Consider the following 22,997-nt stretch of genomic DNA (forward strand, 5'->3'; position numbering starts at 1 on the left):
TAGTCACACTCTGTTCCTCTCTTTTACAGTTTCACATTTCTAAGGAGAATTCAGAGTTACATAATATGAACTGTTTGAAACAGGGCAGGGGAAATGGGGTTCTGGATTCGAGTGAAAAGGGAGGCTGCAGGGAGAATGACACAACCTATCAGGACGAAATACAACATTTACTAGGTACATAGTCCTTGCCAGACACTAAACAATTTTAAATCCTGAAAATTATGCTATTATGTGAATAGTAAAACTATTCTCATTTTATTTTAATATTTTTAGTTATTTCAGAGAGGAAGGGAGAAGGAGAGAGAGAGAGAAACATCAATGATGAGAAAGAATCACTGATCGGCTGCCACCAGCATGCCCCACCCTGGGAATTGAGACCACAACCCAGGCATGTGCCCTGACTGGGAATCGAACCTTGACCTCCTCGTTCATAGGTCGATGCTCAACCACTGAGCCATGCGGGCCAGGCAAAACTATTCACATTTTAGAGATGAAGGAACAGAAGCTCAGAGAGGCTAAATAGTCTGCCTCAGGTCACAGGCGAGGTCAAGACAGAAGTTGAACCTGGCAACATAGCCCCAGAGGCCACTCTATTGATCACTATGTGACACTGTGCAGGCTTTGGAGTCAGAATTCAAACTCAAATGACTAATGAGTACAGATTACAAATCCATTAGTAACCCGGGAGAGGTTCAAACTAAAAGCAAGATTTTACCTCACACCTACCAGCAATTTGAAAGTTGAACAAGGCCAAGGGTGAGTGGGGAATTGGAGAAGTAGAAACTCTCATGTAACTATGGATGGGAGTGAGTGTGGACTAGTGCAGACATTCCAGACATGATTTATTGTCAGTTCTTCTTCCAATCAAGTATAGGTGTAACCTATGACCTAGGAATGTCACTCCTGGGTATATACACCAGAGATAGTCTTGCATTGATCCTTAGGGAAACATGAGAAAGCAGCTCCTCACAGCATCGTGTATAAAAAAGGGAGTTGAAGGCAATCTAAGTGCCCATTGCCAGAGGAATAGGTAAGCAAACTGTAGATGCACACGATGGGGGTGATGGAGCAGAGGTTGGCATCAATGAACCAGATGTACACACTTCAACATGGTTAAATTGTAAAAACAATGGTGAAGGCGGGGGGAGGGGATGAGACACCCAATATATGTAAATCATGTCTTTTATGTAAATGTGAAATGAATATACACAGAAAAGGATACAAAAAATTAAGGATATTGAACACTCTAGAACAGTTGGGGGATGAGCCTGGAGAATGGTGATTAAAGAGAAAACAACATGCATTCAGACAAAGAAGTATGTAAGAGAAGTGTCTTGCAAAATGCAGGTAATAGAAGATCTATGCATCCTAATTCTGTCAAGCTATTGCCTGTGTGACGCTGAGTAAGTCATTTCACCTTTTTGATATCTGCTTTTCTTGTCTGGACGATGAGAGACGACCTTCACAACCTGTATCATGAAGGACGCCTACAGAGGAAGTCAGTGTAGAACAGGAAGTGCAAGAGCCAGACAGACCCAGCCGTGCACTGTGTGGCCTTGAGGAACCATTTTACTCTCTAAGCTTCTGTTTTTAATGAGGTGGTCAGGACCTCACTGAGAAGGGGACATTTGAATAAAACCTTGAAGGAGTCAAGGAAATAAGCCATACAGATATTGGGGGGGGAGGGGCGGAGAGTAGTTCAGACCGAGGGAAGAGGGGAAGAGTCCGTTCTGTCCACAGGTGATGACGTGAAGTTCCCCGCTTGGCGCCTGGGACACAATAAGCAGTCGGTGTTCACCCCTTTCCCTCCTCTTACAGAGACATCAGGATGGGGGTGGCCACTTAATGCACCTTCCAGCTTCAACGACAATGACACTCTAGCCTCAGAAGGTTTCGAAACACTGCATCCACATCCACTACCCACCTGTGGGAGTGCCCTCCCTAAGCGACCACAGAAGCCTCACCCTGGAAAGAAGTCATTGCTGCTGGGACTTCAGCCTGCATGGGAGCACAAGAGCCCCCGACTCAAGCAGGAAGCTGGAAACAGCGAGGCAGGGCCCCTGGCCAGCTGCTATTGTCCTCGAGAGACTCCTATCCCAGCACACGCCAACACTAGGACGGTGCCTAGAGGGGCTTGAGCAAGAGTGCAATCACCAGGGGGGAGGAGAGAAGGGAAAGGACCCATGTTTACTAAGGCAGATCTGAGTCCCATATTCCCCTTAGTAAGATAAAGGGATTGCACCCACCCTGTGTTGTTGTTGTTTTTATTCTGCCACTTTCTAGCTCTTTTATCTTTACAAGTCATAGAACACTGCAGAGCCTCAATCTCCCCATCTGTAAAATGGTATGAAAATTTCAGTTCTGTACAGTGGTTGTGAGGACTCATGTGATAAGATTTGTGAACGTGGCAAGCAAATATCTGGGGCTCAACAAAAAGTAGTTCCCTTTCCTCTGTACCACGTGCCTGGGAGGCAGCCACTGTCTGATTCAATCAGCTCGGGTCCTTATTTATTTTAGCTTTTTCTACAGGGATGGAATCACCTACCTTGCATGTAGGATCTGAGACAGCAAATAAAAACTGTGCTTAGCATAGTTATTGGACCAAAATGGTACTCCATAGATGTTTGTTGGATACCTGGATGGATGGATGGATGGATGGATGGATGCATGGATAGATGGATGGGTAGATGGATGCACAGACTGATAGATGGATGACTGGGTAGGTGGGAGGATAGCTTCCTGGCAGAATGTCAGGGGAAGCATAATTTGTATTACAAAAAATACAAGTCTGCACACACTAAAAAAAAAACCAAGTTATTTTATGAGGGTTTTATTATCCCTATTTTTAGCCTTAGGTCTCAAGCACAGATATAACATAGATGAGTAAAAACGGGCATAAACATGCCCAGTTCTAGTCAACTATGACCTACACTTACCACTCTCGAGTCTATGACTCATCTCAAGGGACCAGGTCTTGCCTGCACAGCATTCTCTAACTGAGATCACTGGAAGTTCCCTTGGGTGCAAGCTGAAATCGGGGGGAGATACAGGATAAGGCCTTCTTGACCTAGAAGATGGCTTGGAAATCCTGACTGGTGATGTTTCTTCCAAAGAATTGCAAATCAACTTTTCCCATAATCCCTGTCACCATTGCAAGAACTGAGAGACATAGGCTAGCAGCCAATTCTATATTCCCTGCAGTTCCATGCTGTGGAATTTCTGCAATCACTTGGTCCCTCTGAGTCCCATATTCCCCTAGTAAGATCAAGGGATTGATTGGACCCACCCTGTTCCAAAATGTTCTGATCCTCGGAAAATCACTGACATCTTCCCTTAAGTACGAACCTAGAACTTTGGAAGGATGTGTATTATTAAATTCCTTCTCCACTGCTCCTTGAAGAGTCTGTTAAACCCTTTCAAACTAAGTGCATGTAAATGCCAATATGTCTGTTTATGCTAAACCCTGGGGAAGCAGTAAGCTTTGGAGACAGACCGATCTCAGTCCCAGGCCTTCTGTGAGAAACTACAGAGACACTGATGATCAAGATTCAGTTCCTGCCCCAGGAAAGGGAAGGTGGACATTGAAATGGATAAACTTCCGTAACCATAGGAATTAAGGTATAAAAAAGTTAGACCCTCCAGCCCTAAAGTGCTGTTAGAAGCAAGCCAATGACCCTTGCCTGGAGGCCTCTGGGAAGATTGCCTGTCAGAAGTATTCTGGGCTAGGTCAAAAAGAAGAGAGAGCCCTAACCGGTTTGGCTCAGTGGCTAGAGCGTCGGCCTGCGGACTGAAGGGTCCCAGGTTCGATTCCGGTCAAGGGCATGTACCTTGGTTGCGGGCACATCCCCAGTGGGAGGTGTGCAGGAGGCAGCTGATCGATGTTTCTCTCTCATTGAGGTTTCTCTCTATCCCTCTCCCTTCCTCTCTGTAAAAAATCAATAAAATATATTTTTTTAAAAAAAAGAGAGAGAGAGAGCATCTGAGGTCACAACCAAGCAGAAGTCACAGGGGGAGTAAATGTGCCTATATGCAGAGTGGTGAGGAGATCAGCAGGGCTGTAGCATGGGCTACAACTAAAATACTCCTCCATGGGCCCTGGGTATGAGTGGGATCCGTCCTGTGTTGAGGCAACATTCTGGGAGAAGCAAGGGGGTGACGAGAAGTTACCATCTCAGAACTGTGAGACTTACTTTTTTTTTTTTTTTTTTTTAATGGTAGCAGCGTGGTTTATAAAGCTGTGCCTTAGTACTGGCTCTGGGGCTTGCCCATGGTGCTGTTGATGTACAAAGCCCGGACTTTCTACCAGTATTTTTTCAGCAATGACACCCAGAAATTGACAGCTAAATGGATGTTGTACACAAACTCATCATCTGTCATCTTCACATGGCCAACAGCCACCGCCAGACACAGCACCTTCGTCATCTGAAACTTGATTGTGCTTTCACTTCATCAACTTTGACCACCAAGTCCTCATTGTGGGTCAAGAGGGAGAGAACTTGCTAGCCTCATGCAGGCCTGGGCCCAGGATTCGTAGATCTGCTTGATCAGAGGAGAGTCTGAAGCCAAAAAGGCATCAGCCTTCTTGGCCAGCTTCCTGACTAGTTTCTTACCCTTGTTGAGTTTCTTCGGTGCCTCGCTGTTCATGCGGGGGATGTCCACAGCCATTGCAGAGCTGCTGGTCCTCCAACGCACCTGTGGAGAACGTGGGGCAGGGAGTGGACTTCAGCCTGGCGGTGCCCAAGCTTGTCCTCCTGAGGCTCAGAGTTCTTCAAGCTGATCTGCAGCTCCACCGTCTCCAAAAACTTCCATTGCTTGCGCTGGTTCCCGTGCAGATCTTCCCACACCGCCTTGTACAGGGCATCTCAGGAAACTTTGCTGTTTGTGATTCCTCACACCGCAAAAACCGGAAAGGAGCTCGGACTTACTCTTTACTGAGCACTTACTGAATGCAGACACCATGCACTTTATACACATCACAGCAGGGTTTCCCAATGTATATTATGCAAGTCCCTGGGGAGTATGAGGTGACTTTAGAACATTTTTATTTTAAGAGTTATGCTTTCCGTTTACATTTATCTTCTATGTATGGCAGGCGGCATTAGTTTTTTGTTCACAATCTACAATAATAAAAGCGTAATATGCAAATCAACCAAATGACCGAACAGCAGAACGACCGTCTGGACGACCACGCTATGACACACACTGGCGCCAGGCCCTCCAAGGCAGGTGCGATGTGATTGGTCAGGGGGCCCCACTATCGCTCCACAATTGCCCCACAGATCAATGGGGGGGCTCCACGATCCATTGCCCCAAAAAGGGAGGCCCAGGCCACCTTCTGCGCAGTGATCAATTGCAGAACCCCGGCCCGGTGGGCAGGGCCTCCCTCTGTTGGGTGATTGATCGAGGAGCCCCACGCTGTGACACGTGTGCAGGGTCAGCTAGGGATCACCCAGCAGAGCAAGGTCCAGGCCAGCCAAGCAATCACACCCCACGCCTGTCACCTGCAGAGGGAGGCAGCTGGTGGGGGAGGAGAGGGCAGCACCACACAAATGGCAAGCAGTGACAGGGGCGGGGGCAGGGCCAGCTGCAGCAGCCGAGGGAGGAAAGCCCCCATAGGCCCTGTTTCCGGCCAGGCCTAGGGACCCTACCCGAGGGGTACCAGATTGTGAGAGGGCGCAGACTGGGCTGAGGGACACACACACACACACTCTCTCTCTCTCTCTCCGGTGCATGAAATTCATGCACCAGGCCTCTAGTTTAGTTATAAAGCATCCTTTTTTACAATTTAAGTTTTTAAAAAAGTGACCCAATATAAAGAAAAATATTTATTGAGTAAATATATAGCTGGTACATAGACACTGTAAAAACTTCAAGGGGGGATACACAAATCACTGAAATTCAAGAAACACTGTTTTAGCTTGTAAGCATTTATCTCGTTCGGAGCTCATTTAGTTGCAAGTAATCAATGACTCAAATCAGCTTAAGCAAGAGAAGAGAAGTCCCCCTAACAAGGAACGCTCACAGGCCCCAGAGGAAAAAGTGCAGTTGTGCCTCAAGAAGGGCTTGGCCTGGAGGAGGAGAGCCAGGCCCCTAGGAGCACACCCCCTCCTCTCTCCAGGCTCCTGGGGCCTCTGTCTCCGCTTTGCTCTGCACATCTCCAGCTTCGCTCTACACAGAGCCGTTTCCTCTAGTACTAGTACACTCACGTAGGTGGCCACCTCCGCCACCCTCTCAACCCCAGCATATACACACAGACACACACACACGTAGACACACACACACTCACAGCTCCAGAGTTTCTATATCTTCAGGTGAGTGACTTGCAGAGCCTGAAATAGCATCCCTGAATCTTGCTACTTATTCCTGAGAGAGACAACCTGACTGGCCCAGCTGGAGCCAGATGTCCACCTCTCATCCATTCAACTCCTACAGGAGGATGGAGGGGAACAAATTCTCAGAAAAAGAGAGAAACTTGGATGAGTAGGCACCCTGACCAAGAGGTCTCTGACTCAGCAACTTACTTCGCTGCTCAGAACATCCCTATGAGGTAGGAAATTCAGCTCCAAGTCCCTCAGCAGGAAGTGACAAAGCCAAGACTTGAAACTGGGTCTTTGTGACAGCAAAGCTCTAGTAGGCTGCACTACCTGGTCACCATCAGGTAAGCCCAGCCCACAGCTACGATTGCGGACCCAAGCGCGTTACTGGCCCATTGGGAGGCAGTTATAAAAATCATCCATCCAGTGCTTGCCCAGTGGACAGAAAACAAGGACCCCAACTTTATGGGGACACGATCCAGGAGGGAAGAAGATTTATTTAAAAGCCCACAAGGCCCTGGAAACCAGAGAGGGCTCCTCCAAGCCCTGGGTCTGAAGCTGCCAGATTCAGACTGTGGTACTCAGCTCAGGGTGCAAGAGGAGGCTCATTTGAATATATTTGCTGAAAAATCACAAGCAGGCATCTAGAGATCGTCGAGAAGCGGACACTTCTCTTCTGCACCCAGAATTCACAGTGCCTGCTGGCCCTTGAAACCATATCTGCTCCTCCCACCTCCTAGAAGCTAAATTAGGAGGGGTTCCCTAGAAAAAAAAGAGGCAGGGGGGAGACCAGCCTAAGCCCCCATTCCCATGGAGGCCTCTGGGCATCGTGGTGCCCTGGATGGCCAGAGTTTCGCCTTGAGGGGCCTTTGCTGCCCAACAGGAGGTACTTCATCAAGGTCTCTGCACAGACAGACGGATGCAGCGATTGTGTCTCTCCCCCAGAGCCGGGCCAGGCCTGAAGCGAGGCGTATGCAGGGAGACATCTCTGCCTCCGGAAACAAGCGTTGGGTCTGTGCATGTTTTATCTTCTCTGGTCACCATGCAGGTGTTGGGTGAGTTGGGAGAAGTTTCCACTGAGCCCCCCTAAGAAGTGTCACAAAGACCTTGTGCCTGTGGGTGGAGACAGGGGGGCATCATCCCAGCTCCAAAGTCTGCCCCAAAGATACTGCCGCGTTGCCAGGGGAGTGTCCCTTCCCCAAATCCCCCTTCTCTGCCTTTACGGTGAGAAAGGGAGTGGTTGCTCCAAAGTTTAGGTCCTATTCACTTGGGATGCTGCCCTAGTAGGCTGAACTGGGTGGCTCAGAGTCTGTCCCCAGGGTCTGCCCCTGGCTGAAGCCACCAGCCAAGGTTCCTCTGGCGGATGTCCAAAGGTGGCTCGAGCGGCTCATTCACCTTTGGGACTTCTAGCTGTCCGGCTCTTCCATCATCCCCACCTTGGGAGGTCGCCTCCGTGTCTAAGGGGCCCCGAGCACCCAGGGAAGATGTGCCCAGACCACAGCAAATAACCTCTTCTCCCCCCAAGTCAGTCATGATGTCCATTGTCCATGCCTCCGGGCCTGGCCCCCTCGGTCAGAGACTAATTTTTGAGGGAATTGGCAGGCATCTGGTTGAGCGGCAAGACCACCTCGGTGCCCGTGTCCACGGTGGTCAGGGGGCATTTCCGGCTGCTGCGCATGCTGTAGAACTTCTCGGTGAGGTGCTTGCGGAACTTCTTGGTGAGGAAGCAGTAGATGATGGGGTCTAAGACGCAGTTGGTGCTGAGGAGGCAGAGGGTGACCTGGTGCGCGTCGTTAATCGCCTGGTGGAAGTCGCTGTTCTGGAAGCCCAGCTCGGCCAGGGTCCAGGGCAGCTGCACCACGTGGTGGGGCACAAAGCAGATGATGAAGACAGCCAGGACGGTGCAGACCATCCACAGCGCCCGGCGCTTGACCTCCGCGTTGCGCTGCTGCTGCACGGGTTGCAGGAGCAGCGTGCGGATGATGATCAGGTTGCAGAAGAAGATGAGGAGGAAGACCAGGAAGAAGGCGAACACGAGGAAGATGTGAATGATGAGAACCGGGATGCTGCCCTTCTCGTAATGTTCGAAGCAGCGAGTGACGTTGCCGGAGCCGGCCTTGCTGGGCACGATGTTGGTGGAGTCCAGGACAAAGAAGTAGGAGGCGGCGGCCACAATAGACACCCAGATGATCAGGGACAACAAGATGCCACGCTTCCGGGTAGTCGCCTGCACCGTCTTGATGGGCCGTGTCACCGCCTGGAAGCGGTTGTAGGTGATGACGGCCAGGAAAGCCACCGAGCAGTAGGTGTTGATGAAGAAGAAACAGCCAGCCAGGTTGCACAGGAACGCGGGGAGGATCCAGTCGCCCTGGTGGTAGTAGTAGGTGATCCACAGCGGCAGGGTGACCAGGAAGAGCAGGTCGGCCATCGTGAGGTTCACCATGAAGATCTTGATCTCGTTGAGCTTCTTGGAAGGGTACAGGCTGGCGAAGACCCACAGCACGTAGCTATTGGCGATGACCCCCACCACAAAGATGACGCTGTAAAACACCGGGAAGAGGGTGTATCGAAACTCCGAGTCCACGCGGAAAGAAGCATTCGTCTCCATTGCCCCGGGCTAGAAGAGGCAGCCGGTCACCGTGTCCTGCTTGTGCCTGGAAGACCACACAAGGGATGCTGGTTAATGAAGGGCCAACAAGGGACTATCTTATTTCATCTATTCTAAGACTCCCATTATGCACATTTTTAAAAAATCGATGGCCTCTTCCAATTAATCGGCAGCATTTGTTTTCTTTCTACATAAAATAATTTTTCAAGGAACTACATCTAAGATTCCATGAAATCAATAGCAGCTGTTTCAGCGGTGGAAAGTGAAGAAGAAGCCTATAGATACTTAAACAGGTGAGTTTTAAGGAACAACTGGTTCTACTTGGGATTTGGTTGATTGAGGGGGGAAAAACTTTGTGCTTTGTTCTATTTGCTGTGGTGGTTTGTCTATGTTAAGTTACATAAATGTAGCCTCCATTATTCCAACAAACCATTGTGTTTTCCTTTAAAAACAAAAAAACTCTCCCTAACTGGTTTGGCTCAGTGGATAGAGCGTCGGCCTGCAGACTGAAGGGTCCCGGGTTTGATTCCGGTCAAGGGCATGTACCTTGGTTGCGGGCACATCCCCAGCAGGGGGTGTGTGGGAGGCGGCTGATTGATGTTTCTCTCTCATCAATGTTTCTAACTCTCTATCCCTCTCCCTTCCTCTCTGTAAAAAATCAATAAAATATTAAAACAAAAAAACTCGCCCAGGAGTCACACTGTGAGTTACATAGTTGATCTGAATTACATAGTTTTATGCTATTGGACCTTTTCCACTGCCAGATGGAGCTCTGCCATCTGATCCCAAAGCTCCAGGATAATGGCTTCACAGGGATGAGGAGGAGAGAGGAACATCTCTGAGACCTTTTAGTGGATCCGTGAGGTCAAAACTATTGTCATAATAATACCGAGACGCCCTGGCTGATTTGGCTCAGTGGATAGAGCGTCAGCCTGCAGACTGAAGGGTCGTGGGTTCGATTCTGGTCAAGGGCACTGTTCGGGTGGCAGGCTTAGTCCCCAGTGGGGGGCATGCAGGAGGCGGCTGATTAATGATTCTCTCTCATCATTGATGTTTCTATCTCTCCCTTTCCCTTCCTCTCTGAAATCAATAAAAACATATTTATATAAAAAATACCAAGACATTCTTTGCCTTTTGCACTGTGTTAACATTTGCATTGATGTTGCAAAACTGCTGGCTCCGTAGCATAAATCAAGGCAGCAGCACCAAACTGAAGTACCAGCCAAATTCTTTACAGCCATGTACTCAGAATAAAAAAAAAAAATTTAAAAAGCCAATTTCATTTTAAGTCACTTTAAAATGCTCCTGTTAAAGCAAGGAAATTATTAACTTTATTAAATCTTGAGTATACGTCTTTTTTAATATTCCATGTCAAAATGGGAAATCCACATGAAACACTCCTGCTCCAAACTGAAGTAAACTGTTTGTGTTCAGGGAAAGCACTTATGTGGTTGTTGGAGTTGTGAGCTGGACTTTTTTGAGAATCATCATTATTATCACTTGGAAAAATGGCAAACTATGGCCTGGCCAGTGTGGCTCAGTGGTTGAGTGTCGACCCATGACCACGAGGTTGCTGGTTCAATTCCCCATTAAAGCACATGCCCAGGTTTGGGGCTCAATCCCCAGTAGGGGTGTGCAGGAGCCAGCCAATCAATGGTTCTCTCTCATCATTGATGTTTCTATCTCTCTCCCTCGCCATTCCTCTCTCTCTAAAACTTAATAAAAACATATTTTTAAAATTATGACAAATAATGGTTTTTCAGACTTGACTATCTGGCAGACATTTTCTCAGATATGAATAAGTAAACCTGTCACTTCAAGGGAAATAAACAGTATTTATTGACAATGATAAACTTTCAAAGGAAATTAGAATTTTGGGGGAAAATTGTATCTCCAGCTTTCCAATACTTAAAAAAATTTCTGATGAGATCGGTGATGATATTAATGAATGAAACTTTTAAAATATCCTATCTAATAAAGAGGGAATATTCAAATTGACCATCACACCGTCACAAAGATGGCGGCGCCCATAGCCACAAGATGGCGGCGCCCAGTCCCCTCAGCCCCACCAGAGTCCCCCAGTCCTTTCAGCCCTGCCAGGGGCGTGGTGCGGCCGGACCCGCCCTCAGCCCCCAGCCACCCAGGTCCGCCCAAGGCTCAGGTAACCAGGGCCAGCCAAGGCTTGCGCTGCCGACAGTGGCAGCAGCAAAGGTGTGATGGGGGTGTCTCCTTCCCCTGATTGCCGGGTCGCCTCCCACCCCTGAGGGCTCCCTGACTGTGAGAGGGGGAAGGCCGGGCTTAAGGACACCCCCACTCCAGTGCATGAATTTTCATGCACTGGGCCTCTAGTCTTATAATAAAAGAACAATATTTGGAAGACCCACATAACTCATTGAACCGATATTTTCCAAATAAGGGAGACATGGTATTTCAAAATTATGCCTAGGTAGAAAATTCAAAGAATAAGATAGACCAATACCTCACAGGGTAACAAATAACAAAAAGTTCGTTGATATGATCCAGGTTCCACAGTGCAGCTAACCTTTAAGAAACTACCATTTGTCAATGGTAAGATATGTACACATATAATACCTTAATAAAAAAAATTGAAAAAAAAAAAAAAAGAAACTACCATTTGTGAAAAAACAAAAGAGTGTCACCAATTATCTGAAAATGACATTAAAATATCCCTCCCTTTACAAATACCTATTTGTGTGAGGCCAGATTTTCAAAATGACATATCACCCCAGACTGAATGCAGAAGCAGTTATGAGAATCCAGCTGTCTTCTATCAAACACAAGATTAAAGTGATTTGCAAAAAATGTAAATAAATGCCACTCTTCTTCCTAAAATGTTTGTTTTGAAATTTTAGTTATTTTTTTACTAAAAACTTTATTTATGTTAACATGCAATGAGTTTGTTATAGGTTTTTATATTTAAAAGCACCATTGTTTTATTTATAATGTCTTAGTTTTAATTTTAAAAATGGTAAACAGTGACAGATATAATCCATGTAAACAAAGGCACTCTGGGGCCCTCAAAACATTTTAACGATATAAAGAGATCCTGAGACCAGAAGATTTGAAAATTGTTGCCCCATAACCTCAGGTCCTCCACTCTCTTCCCGTGAGCCCAAGATGCCCGTTCATCTGCCACTGGCCTTGTTTCTTTCTCCTGTTGGGCCCCCAGGCCTTGGGGGACGGTGTTGCTGGGGTCTGAGAGAGGGAGGAGGCAGCCCATAGCTGGGAGTGCGTGTTGCTCCTCACTCTGGGTCTTTGAGGAAGTCACATCCCTACCTACCCCTCACACCCACACCCAGCTCCACCCCTAAGTTAGTTCCTTCCTGTCTTGGGTTTAGGCTCTAGCTCAATGGGGTGGAGGCCACTGGCCTCCAGAAACTGTCCCTCTCCGGCCAGAGGACGATGGCAGAGCTGATGGAGGGGAAGTGATGGTTGTGAGAGTTATTTGAGAGATTGAAAGGACAGAACTCGGTGAGGTGAGATACCGGTTGGTAGAGAGGGAGGAGTGGAGAACTGCCAGGTTTCTGGCCCAGAGATTGGAGGTGGGGTGTTGTCTATCTTCATGGACACGAGACTGAGGAGGAACAGCACGTGGGTGGGAGGATGAATTCGGTTGAGGACGTATCACATTTGGAGTGCCTGCAAAGCATCCAGGCGGATCCAAGGTTGAGCCCGGAAGAGAGCACCATTAAAGGATACGCCGGAGGAGGAGAAACTTCCGAAGGGGGCGAGGACAGGGTGGCCAGAGAGGAAGGAAGAGAGCCAGGGGCATGCCTTGCTGGAGGCCTCGTGAAGAAAGTTTCAAGAACGCGAGAGCCAGTGGCCAGCGGTGTGAAAAGACACAGGGCAGTCAAATACAATGCAGACAGAAAAGCAAATATTGGATATGGCAACACGGAAATCTATCTCACGTGATCAGAGGGAGAGCCGTTTCCTAAGATGTGAAGAGTGAATGAGAAGCAAGGAAGCGGAACGTCAAATTCTCACTCAAGAAGCTTCCTATGTTGAAAGAAGTAGAGAGAAATAAGTAGAAAGATAAATACATACAATTTCAAATTGTGATGAATTCAATACAAGAAATAAAAGTAGTAACATAATGAAGCTAGATCAGAGGGCTGCTTTAAATAAAGTGACCAGGGGAGGCTTCTCGGAGGAGGTGATAATAAACAAAACCAGAAGCCTATTTGCCATAGAGCCAATGAAGCTTGACCTTCAGGGCCCCCTCCTAGTCCTTGTATCTAATTGTATAGTTGTAATTTGATATCTTTTCTTCAAAGAAGGGCCCCCAAGTTGTATAGAATTCACGGTCCTGCAAAGCCTATGTCTTCCTCTGGCTGAAATCTAAAAAGTGAAAAGAAACTAGTCGAGAGAAAACCTGGAATTACCGAAGCCCATCATATTCTGAGACAGGAATAAATTTGTTATGTTCACGGAACCGAAAGGTCAGTGTGGCCACAGGTGTGAGAATGGGGACGCGTGGGATGCGATCAGAGAGGAACAGGCCCTAAGTCCCCGTGAGGAGGCGTTCAGATTGTATTCCTTTAGCATCACAGAGACACTGGAGTGTGTCAAGCAGGCGAGAAGCATCGACCTGACTTGCTCTGGACGCTGGGCAGGGAATAGGTGGTAGGGAACAAGAGTGGAAGCAAAGGGACCATTTTGGAGGCAAGAGATGGTGGGGACATGGACCAGAAAGTGGCATTTCCAATTTTTCTCTTTGTCCCCAGCATCCAGCACACGCTTAGCCAGCGTGGGAGCTCGGTAAACATTTGTCAAGTGAACAAATATCTAACAACTGACAAGACTGACCTCTTTGTGAGAACGGTGAGAGGGGTCATCCAAGAAGATAGTAGAGAGAAACCAGTGGCAGCCTCCACACACGGCAGAGCCTCCACACACAGCCTCCACACACGGCAGTGGCAGCATAGAGCACCTGTGGCAGCCTCCACACACGGCAGAGTGTGCCCTCCTCCCCTCCCTCCTCCGCCTGTGGTCCTGGGACCAAAGCATCAGCATCACCTGTGAGTTCGTTAGGCGTGCAGCATCTCAGCTCCACCCGAGGCCTGCTGTATCAAGCCGTCTTTTAGCAAGATTCATGCGATCTTGATTCATGAGCACCCTGGAGTTGGAGAAACGCTGTGCCTCAACACGCTGCCAGCCACCTACCTGTCTGACCTAACACCTTCCATGGCACCCCGCTGTCCAGGATCAAGTCCCAGCTCCTGTCCACACTCATCTTCCACCAGCCTCTCCTGCCACTCACCCTCGACTCAGCCACACGGAACTTCCTGCTGCTGCTCTAAAAACTCCATTAACTTCGAACCTCTGTGTCTTTGCACATGCTGTGGGCCCTACTGAGCATGCCGTTGGCCTATTATTTTACCTCGCAAAATCTTACTCATCAAGACCTAAGCTAAAGAATGCTTTCTCGCCCTAACCGGTTTGGCTCAGTGGATAGAGCCTCGGCCTGTGGACTGAAGGGTCCCAGGTTCGATTCCGGTCAAGGGCATGTACCTTGGTTGCGGCACATCTCGCAGGAGGCAGCTGATCCATGTTTCTCTCTCATCGATGTTTCTAACTCTCTATCCCTCTCCCTTCCTCTCCGTAAAAATCAATAAAATATATTTAAAAAATAAAAAAGAAAGAAAGGAATGTTTTCTCTGAGACGCCTTCCCCGATTGCCCCAGGTAGGAGTTGCCTTCCTCTCTCTGAGTCACCGTGATACTGGGCACATTCTTCAGTATAGAACCTGACACATAGTTGTAAGGATTGATTTCTGTGGCCCTTTTCTCATCAGGCTGGGAACTTCTTGAGAGCAGAGATTAGATTTTCATCTCTTTGTCCCCAGTGTCAGACACGGGGGACTGAATGACTGAATGAATAGCCAAGCCCCAGATGACTATTCAGCGGAAACTGGCATGCCGATATAAGCATAAACAATGGACGCAAAACTCTGGGGGGTGAGGGCATGTATGGGTGTGGGGTGGGGGGGGGGGCAATGGTAAGATATGTACACATATAATACCTCAATAAAAAAAAAAATGTCAAAAAAAAAAGAAAGAAAGAAACTGGCATGCCGGAAATGTATCCAGTCTCTCAGGAAGGCATAGTAGGGTGGGGAGAACAAGGCCTCTGGAATTAGAAAGACCTGGGTTCATAGCTGGCTCTGCCTTTTACTTGCTGTGTGACGGTGGACAATTGTATTCACTTCTCTGAGCCTCAATTTCTTCATTTGCAAAAGCTTGCAATCTTAGCAGTAGTTCCAAAAATAAACATGTAAAGTGGCCACAAATGGCAAGGCTGTCTTCCTGGCTCAGCTCCTTGGAGCCCGGGAGGGGACTATGGGTACCACTGACTTCAGGAGCTCTAACTCACCACTGACTTTCCTGCCAGCTCCAGCACGGCTTTAGACCAACGCCAACAAAGCTATCAACAGTTCAACTTAACCTGCAGGCACAGTTCCCAGGGGATCCCGGCTGGGCAGCAGTCCCAGGCCCAGCACTCAGCTGTGGGTGGGCTAAGAGGGCCATAAAGATTCACGGAGATAAGAATCCTGCCATCTGGATTTCCCACTCTCTGCCCTGCAGAGCATTTAGCCCCAACCACTCTCTGCCTGCCACTCCCATCCTGTCTCCTATTCCTAGTCCCCCGGGGACCTGAGAAAGCTGGACAATCCGAGGGGAGGAACTACCAGGAGCCGAGCAGAAGAAACTATAGGCTGGTTACTTCCCCAGTGCGGACTGCGGGTTGGGAAGTTGGGTTTACCAGTCAGTCTGGCCCCTAACATTTGTGGTGTCATATGTGGTCAAGAGTACAAATGTCTAAATATTTATAAGCTATAATACTGGCCAGTGTGGCTCAGTTGGGTGGAGCACTGTCCTGTACACCAAAAGGCGGCAGGTTCCATTCCTGGTCGGGGCACATGCCCACGTTGCAAGTTCAATCTCCGGTCAGGGCACTGCGGGAGGCAACCGATCAATGTTTCTCTCTCACATGAATAGATCTCCCCCTTTCTCTTTCTCTCTCACAAATTTATATATTTTCTTACATACCTACGAAATTGATTAGGTCTAAAAAAAAACAACACTTAAAAATAAATAAATATTTACAAGCTATAAATCAGTCACGTCCAATTTCATGCACATCCCATGCACCAGCAGCTCCTAGCAATCCAGCAAGCTTGTGGGTGCACTCACCAGTACGAGTGTGGGCAAAAAGGGGGTGCGGGCAGGACTCAGTGGTCAGTCCCACATGGATCTAAGGACTCCTTGCTCTGTAGGGAGGGCTTGACTGAAGGGGAACCAGAGCCAACCCCCCTAAACTCGGGGCACTGGGCATGATTTTCCAATTAAAAGTAGAGTTGCTCTTGCTCACGATCGCATTTCCTCCTCCACTCAGCCTTGGAAGGTAAGCTTTACAAGATGCCCATGTTTCCAGGGAAGAACGTGAGGTCAGAGCGGGTAACACACTGTCCACAGTCAGACAGCTGGACAGTAGTAGGTGGGATTTTGAAGTCCTAGGCCAAGCTGCAGCAAACCACTCCTTGGCCAACTCGGCCACTCACAGACCTGAGGACGGGAATGATGGGTGCTGTGTGGCCCCAGAAAGATAAGCCTTTGACGTGGGGCCTTGCATTTACCTTTGCTCCCCAGATTAAGAAACGGAATGGGGCAAAGGGAAGGGAGGGGCTGCAGTAACCATCTCACTGCTGCCGGGAATTGCTGGAGTTGGAATCAAATCCTGGTCCAAACACTAAACTCACCCCATGACGCGAGTCTCTGTTTTCTCCTTGGTAAAATGAAGATTTTTAAATGGGTCTAAATTTTAAATTTTAGATTCTAAAAGAAAAGGAAATCAGGAAAACAATCCCATTTACAATAGCATTAAAAAGAATAAAATACTCAGGAATAAACTTAACCAAGGAGGCAAAAGACTTGCACCCAGGAAATTACAGTACATTGATGAAAGGAATTAAAGAAGACACAAATAAATTGAAAAACATGTAGTGTTCATGGGTTGGGAGACTTAATATTATTAAAATGTCCACGCTTCCAAAAGCTATTTACAGATTCAATGCCCTATAAAAATAACAATAGCATTTGGTAATAGGAAAAAAAAAATTACAAAATTCATGTGAAATCTTATCTCAAAAGCCCTGAATAGCCAAAACTATCTTAAGAAAGAAAAGCTGGGGGTCTCATACTTCCTGATTTCAAAATATACTACAAAGTGCAATAATTGAAACAGTATGGTATTGACATAAAGACAGACATACAGATCAATTTCTAGATAGACATATAGAAAAAAAACACACCTCACATATATGGTCGAATGATCTTTGACAAGATTGCCAAGACTACACATCGGGGGCAAGATAGTGTCTTCAACAAATGGTGATGGGGAAAGTGGATATTCACATGCAAAAAAGGGAAGATAAACCCTGATCATACACAGTCTACAAAAATGAACTCAAAATGGATTGAAGACCTAAAAGTAAGACTTGAAATTATAAAACTCATAGAAGGAAACGGGTAAATCTTAATGCCATTGGAATGGGCAATGATCACTTGCGTATGACATAAAAAGTACAAGTAACAAAGGCAAAAATAGACATATGGGACTACACCAAACTTAAAAACTTCTATGGAGCAGAGGAAACAATCAACAGAGTAAAAAGGCAAACTAAAACTACATAATGGAAGAAAATATTTGCAAGCCATATATTGGAGAAGTTAATATCCAGAATATATTTTAAAAAACTCTTAGAACCCGATAACAATAAATACATAATTTAAAAATAGTCCAAGAACTGGAATAGACATTACTCCAAAGACATACAAATGGCTAACAAGTATGTAAAAAGATGCTCAGCCATCACTAATCAACTGGGAAATGCAAATCAAAACCACAATGACTTTTATCTATTACCTCATGCCCATTAGGATGACCACTATCAAAAAAGGCAGAGAAAGACAGGTATTGATGAGGATGTGGATAAACTGGAACATTTGTGCACTATTGGTGGAAAGACAAAATGATGCAGCGACGATGGAAAACATTATAGAGGTTCCTTAAAAAATTAAAAATGGAACTATCAGATAATCCAGAAATCTCACTTTGGGGTGTATATTCAAAAGAAAAGAAAACGGGATCTTGAAGATATGTTTGTACACGCATGTTCATAGCAGCATTTCACAATAGCCAAGAGGTGCAAGCAACCCAGATGTCCATCAACAGATGAATGGGTAAACAAATATGGTATATATGTATGATGGAATACTCCGCAGCCTTTAAAAGGAAGGAAATCCTGTAGTATGTTACAACATGGATCAAACTGGAAGATATTATGAAGTAAAATAAGCCAATTACAAAAAGACACATACTGAATGATCACACTTAGATGAGGTATCTAAAGTAATCAAACTTATAGAAACAGAAAGTAAAATGGTGGTTGCCAGGTGCTGGGAAAGGGAGAAATAGGGGGTTGTTGTTCCATGAGTATAGAGTTTCAGGCATGCAAGGTGAAAATGTTTTAGAGACCTGCTAAAACATATAACAATGTGCATATAACTAGCAATACTATAATGTACACTTCAGATTAAGATAATCCATTTATCTTATGTGGGTTTTTTTACTACGATAAAATAAATATGTTTGAAAAGCAGGCCCAAGAGATGGCAGATTTGCAAGTTACTTTGTGTACTTTTAACTTGGAATTATATGTCTCAGTTTTTTATGATTTCATAGCTGTGCAACCTTTGGTAAAACTACTTCCCCTCTCTGAACTTCATCTGTAAAATGGGGATAATAACACATCTACCTCGCTTGGCTGGCGTGGCTCAGTGGTTGAGTGTCCACCTATGAACCAGGAGCTCACTGTTCAATTCCCATTTAGGGCACTTGCCTAGGTTGTGTGTGTGTGTGTGTGTGTGTGTGTGTGTGTGTGTGTAGTAAAAAAAACACGTAAGATAAATGGATTATCTTAACAATCTGAAGTGTACATTATAATATATATATATATATATTTTTATTTTTTTTTTTTAAATAGCGCATCTAGGAGAGATCAACCAAAGGACTTGTATGCATGCATATAAGCCTAACCAATGGACACAGACACCAGGGGAGTGAAGGCATGAGTGGGAGGGTGGGGGGACAATGCGGGGGAAAGGACACATATGTAATACCTTAATCAAGAAAGAAAAATTTTTTAAATAAAATAAAATAGCACCTTACAGAGCTTTTGTGAGCACCCAGGAAGATATATGTATTTGGAAAGGACAGTGGTTAAGACCATAGACTCTGGAGTCAGACAAACCTGGATTCAAATCCTGTCTCTGTCCCATTCTAGCTTCATGACTATGGTCAAGCATCAGTTTCTGAGCCTCAGGTCCTTCCCCCGTAAATGGAGCTGATGATATTACACGCACGTATCTCCCCAGAGCGGTATGTAGATTCCATGAGAAATGTACGTAAAGTGCTTGGCACAACTGAAGGAATTCACAATCAACCACTCTGAAAAGCTGTATCTACAGGAAATCCAGACAACCTTCTGTTTGGACCAGACCAAATGTTTCTCAAAATAGCATGCCCCTGTCATTGTGACTGCTCACACCAAGTTTGTCCTGGCTTGAGGCCTCCTCTATCAGGCTTCCAGCTATATCATTAACCCTAAAGGCTCCTGGGAACCAGTCACGTCTTTTTATGGCAGCTGGGACATCAGCCAATTCTTGCCCAAGACAATTATTGTAACCTCCTGAGCCTCTCTGTTTACTCATCTGTAAAATACTAATAATATTACCTCCCTCATAGGGTTGTTGTAAGGATTAAATAGAAAATGCCTCATCCATATCAGAGCTGGCGACTGTTCGTCTTATTTCTCCACCCCAGCCAGAGTTCAAGGTGCCACCTGTGGTCCCCATAACACAAAGTACACATGGCTGTTGGTTTCTCTTTTTCTGGGTTGGGACTTCCCTGGATGCAAGGCTTCTGGTATTTCAACAGTATAGGGCCTCTTACACAGCAAACACTCAAGAAATAGTTACTAAATACACACACACACACACACACACACACACACACACACACACACACGAGTCACATTGTCCCTCATCCTTCACTTCCAAACCTTACACACCGGCCTCAGCTACTCCCAGTTCTTAGATTCCCTGGGGCCACTAAAACACCACAGTTTCATCATTTCCCTTCTATGAGTCCAAGTTTTCTCATCTGTAAAATGGGAATAATATCAGCATTAACCTCGCAAGATAATCCTGAGGTTAAAGGCAGATAAACCTCTAAAGTTCTTGACATACAGTAGGTGCTCAATAAGTAAGTTGCCTCCCATTCCCATCTCTCCCGATGCTTGACATTTGTGCCCTGGCCGGGCCCCGATGGCCACACCATCTAAAGACTCTGCTCGTGGAGTGGTTTCATTACAATTTCTCCAAGAAGCAGAGGGCTTTGAGGGGAACGTTAAGGGAGCAAGTGTCCTGGCCTCTGGGGAAGTCTGCACGGGGCTCCCTAGTTTCCAGTACAAGGACCTTAGGGCCATGCCTGGTATATTTATTGGTGGATGAATGGAGCTCCTTGTCTGGAGAGCGGTCAAGGTTTGGGGCCTCAGGGATGGGGGTGGCCTGGGGCCAGAACTTCCCAATTCCCCTTTTCATTGGGGCCCACCCTGACCCCAGGTATGTGAATTACATTGTTGAGACTCGGTCTTCACTCAGCGGGACTAGGCCATTCTTATGACGTTGGGGGGGGGCCCTAAGCCTGGCCTAGGTCTCTCCTCCTGGCTCCCAGATACTCAGATGGTATCTGTCTTAGTCAGCTTTGCCGCTCTGCTTCCTAGAAGTCAGGCAGGGCAGGAGGGAGGGAGTGGGCAGGCTCTACCTCTTTCGGGCTTCCCCAGCGCAGGGCACACCCCGCTGTGATACCAGGAATCACACTGCCATCTTCCCCCTCTGGGAGCTCCGGAGCCCTGCTGGCGCCCGCTGGGTACAGAGGGCCTGGCCCCCGTGGGACCACACAGCCCCAGATCTGCGCCAGGCTCTGCTCTGTCCCAGCTGATGTTCGGCTCTCCAAGCCTCTCTTTCTTAATTTGCAAAATGTTGATCCTAAAACCTCCTTTGCCAAGTAGTTGTAAGAGGGAATGGGGCAATGTGTGCCCATGCTTACAATAGCTGTGAGGCCCCCACCTCAAAAAAAAAAAAAATGTTTGCTGAATGAATGAGTGAATAAATAACCAAACAAACCAGCCAGGCACCAAACCGGCCACATTCCTCCGCTGGAAGCAGCCGCCAGGGGTGGCTGAAGAGAAATGGCAGGAACTGGGAGCCGGGGGGGTCTGGGCTGTGGCCTCAGCAGTGCCACCAACCAGCAAGTGCTGAGCCTTGGGATCTTTATCTGCACAATGGGGCGCCACTCCCACCTCAAGTATTGTTGTGAAAAGGAAGTACGATTTGGGGGAGTGATAAAGCGATTGGCAAACTGAAAAACACTTGGTAAGCTGAAGGGACTTTATAAACTGTGAAGGGATCTGCGCGTATCGTGGGCATGCTTCTCCCGGCAGCCAGCTGAGCTCAGCTCCAAACCCGGGCCCTGAGGGTCCCCCTCCTGCAGAACTAAGGGGGTGGGGAGGGCTGCTGAGTGGTGGTCCTCCCCCACCCACATTCTCCCTCTGTCCCTCTGCCCCTCTGTCTCCCTAGAGAGAGACTCGGCAGGTTCCCTCATTCCTTCCAGGTGACTGAGTGTCTGGGCAGCAGCCCTGGCCCACCTCCTGCCGGAGAAAAGTGGAGGGGTGGGGTGGGGAGGGTCACCAGCCTGTGCCCTATCCCGAGCATCCTGGGACCCAGTGGGGGAAACTGGTTGTGGGCCCGGCCCTTTGCAGGCACCTGGTTATCTTCATCACCCGACCCCGACCCCGACCCCGACCCCGACCCCGACCCCGACCACGGGGAGAACATCCATCCAGTGAGCTCCTAAGTACCCAACCCTGGCCCATCAGATCCTTCGCCTCTCCCACACCCCTGCGGGAGATGGTATGCGCCTCATCTGACCCTTTAGGAGACAGGTGCAGAGAGAGGGTGCGAGGCGGCCAAGGTCACACAGGAGTAAAACACATGACCTTCGGCGCCCTGGGACCTAGGCAGCCCGCTCTCACCGCCTCCATCGCCTCCCGGTGAGGTCTCCGAGCTCGCTCAGCGCTGCCTCGGCCTCAGAGAACCAAGGAGAGGAGCTGGGTTTTCCTGGGAAAATTATCTGTAAACACGAGACTCTGCGCCTGAGGAAGATGCACACAGTTCCTTCAAAACAGAACCACCGTTTGCTTTGGTGCGGTCTAGGGGCATGACCTCTCCTGAGGACAGTTTCATACGCCTCCCCCTTGCCAGCCAGGGCTGGGACCCCCCTTACCTGAACCGGGGCAGTGGCTGCAGCTGCGGGATCTGGCTGGCAGACCGGGTCTCTGTGCGTTCTGGAAGTGGCAGAAATGAGGAAACAGCAAGCCACTGCCCAGTCACCCCTGGGAGGAAGTGCCGTGACCCTCGGGCCCCTCCAACAGATGCCACAGGAACCTCCAAGTTGGGGCCCCCGGGCCCTGGACACTGCTCGGAGGTGTCTCACAGAGCAGAGGGCGGCGTGGGGTGCGGGCAGCAGCCACCGTGCCAGGGAGCTGGGGTGAGAGAGAGGAAACACAAGAGAGAGAAATCAAGAAATGAGCAAGAAGGAGAGTGAGAGAGAGAGAGAGAGAGAGAGAGAGAGAGAGAGAGAGAGAGAGAAGAGGAGGAGGCACGAGTAACTGAGTGACCAAGAAAACAGTGAGAGTGGGAGTCAGGATGAAATGGGAGCGGGAGGGAGAAAGACAGGGAGATGTAAACAGCCGCCTGAGAAGGAGGAGATGCAGGGAGTTCAACGAGGAAAAGATGAGGCAGGCTGCGTGCGTTCCTGTGCGTGCAAATGTGTGTGTGTGTGCATGTGTGTGCGTGTGCGTGTGCGTGTGTGTGTCTGTATATGGGCATGAGAGAAAGAATGAAAGAAAGGGCGAGGAGCCAAGGAGA

General features: G+C 47.8%; 1 protein-coding gene and 1 pseudogene across 6 annotated transcripts in view; both read right to left on the minus strand.

Moving 5' to 3' along the window:
- Positions 1-3,968: 3,968 nt before the first annotated feature.
- Positions 3,969-7,856, minus strand: LOC103292053 (60S ribosomal protein L10a-like; annotated as a pseudogene).
- The window catches only part of PTAFR (platelet activating factor receptor), a 32,926-nt gene continuing 15,741 nt past the window's right edge, over positions 5,813-22,997 (minus strand). For 2 of the 6 annotated variants that reach the window (XM_054720605.1, XM_054720604.1), the window contains exon 2: positions 5,813-8,968. In XM_054720605.1, the coding sequence (XP_054576580.1) occupies positions 7,894-8,922 (1,029 nt within the window). In that variant the 5' untranslated portion in view covers positions 8,923-8,968 and the 3' untranslated portion in view covers positions 5,813-7,893. Of the gene's footprint in view, positions 8,969-11,401; positions 11,441-13,752; positions 13,799-22,102; positions 22,152-22,353; positions 22,430-22,997 lie in introns of those variants that run through there. The other 4 variants (XM_054720603.1, XM_054720607.1, XM_054720602.1 and 1 more) reach the window with 4 other exon arrangements.

The sequence above is a fragment of the Eptesicus fuscus genome, chromosome 9, assembly GCF_027574615.1.
Source record: "Eptesicus fuscus isolate TK198812 chromosome 9, DD_ASM_mEF_20220401, whole genome shotgun sequence".
NCBI lineage: Eukaryota > Metazoa > Chordata > Mammalia > Chiroptera > Vespertilionidae > Eptesicus > Eptesicus fuscus.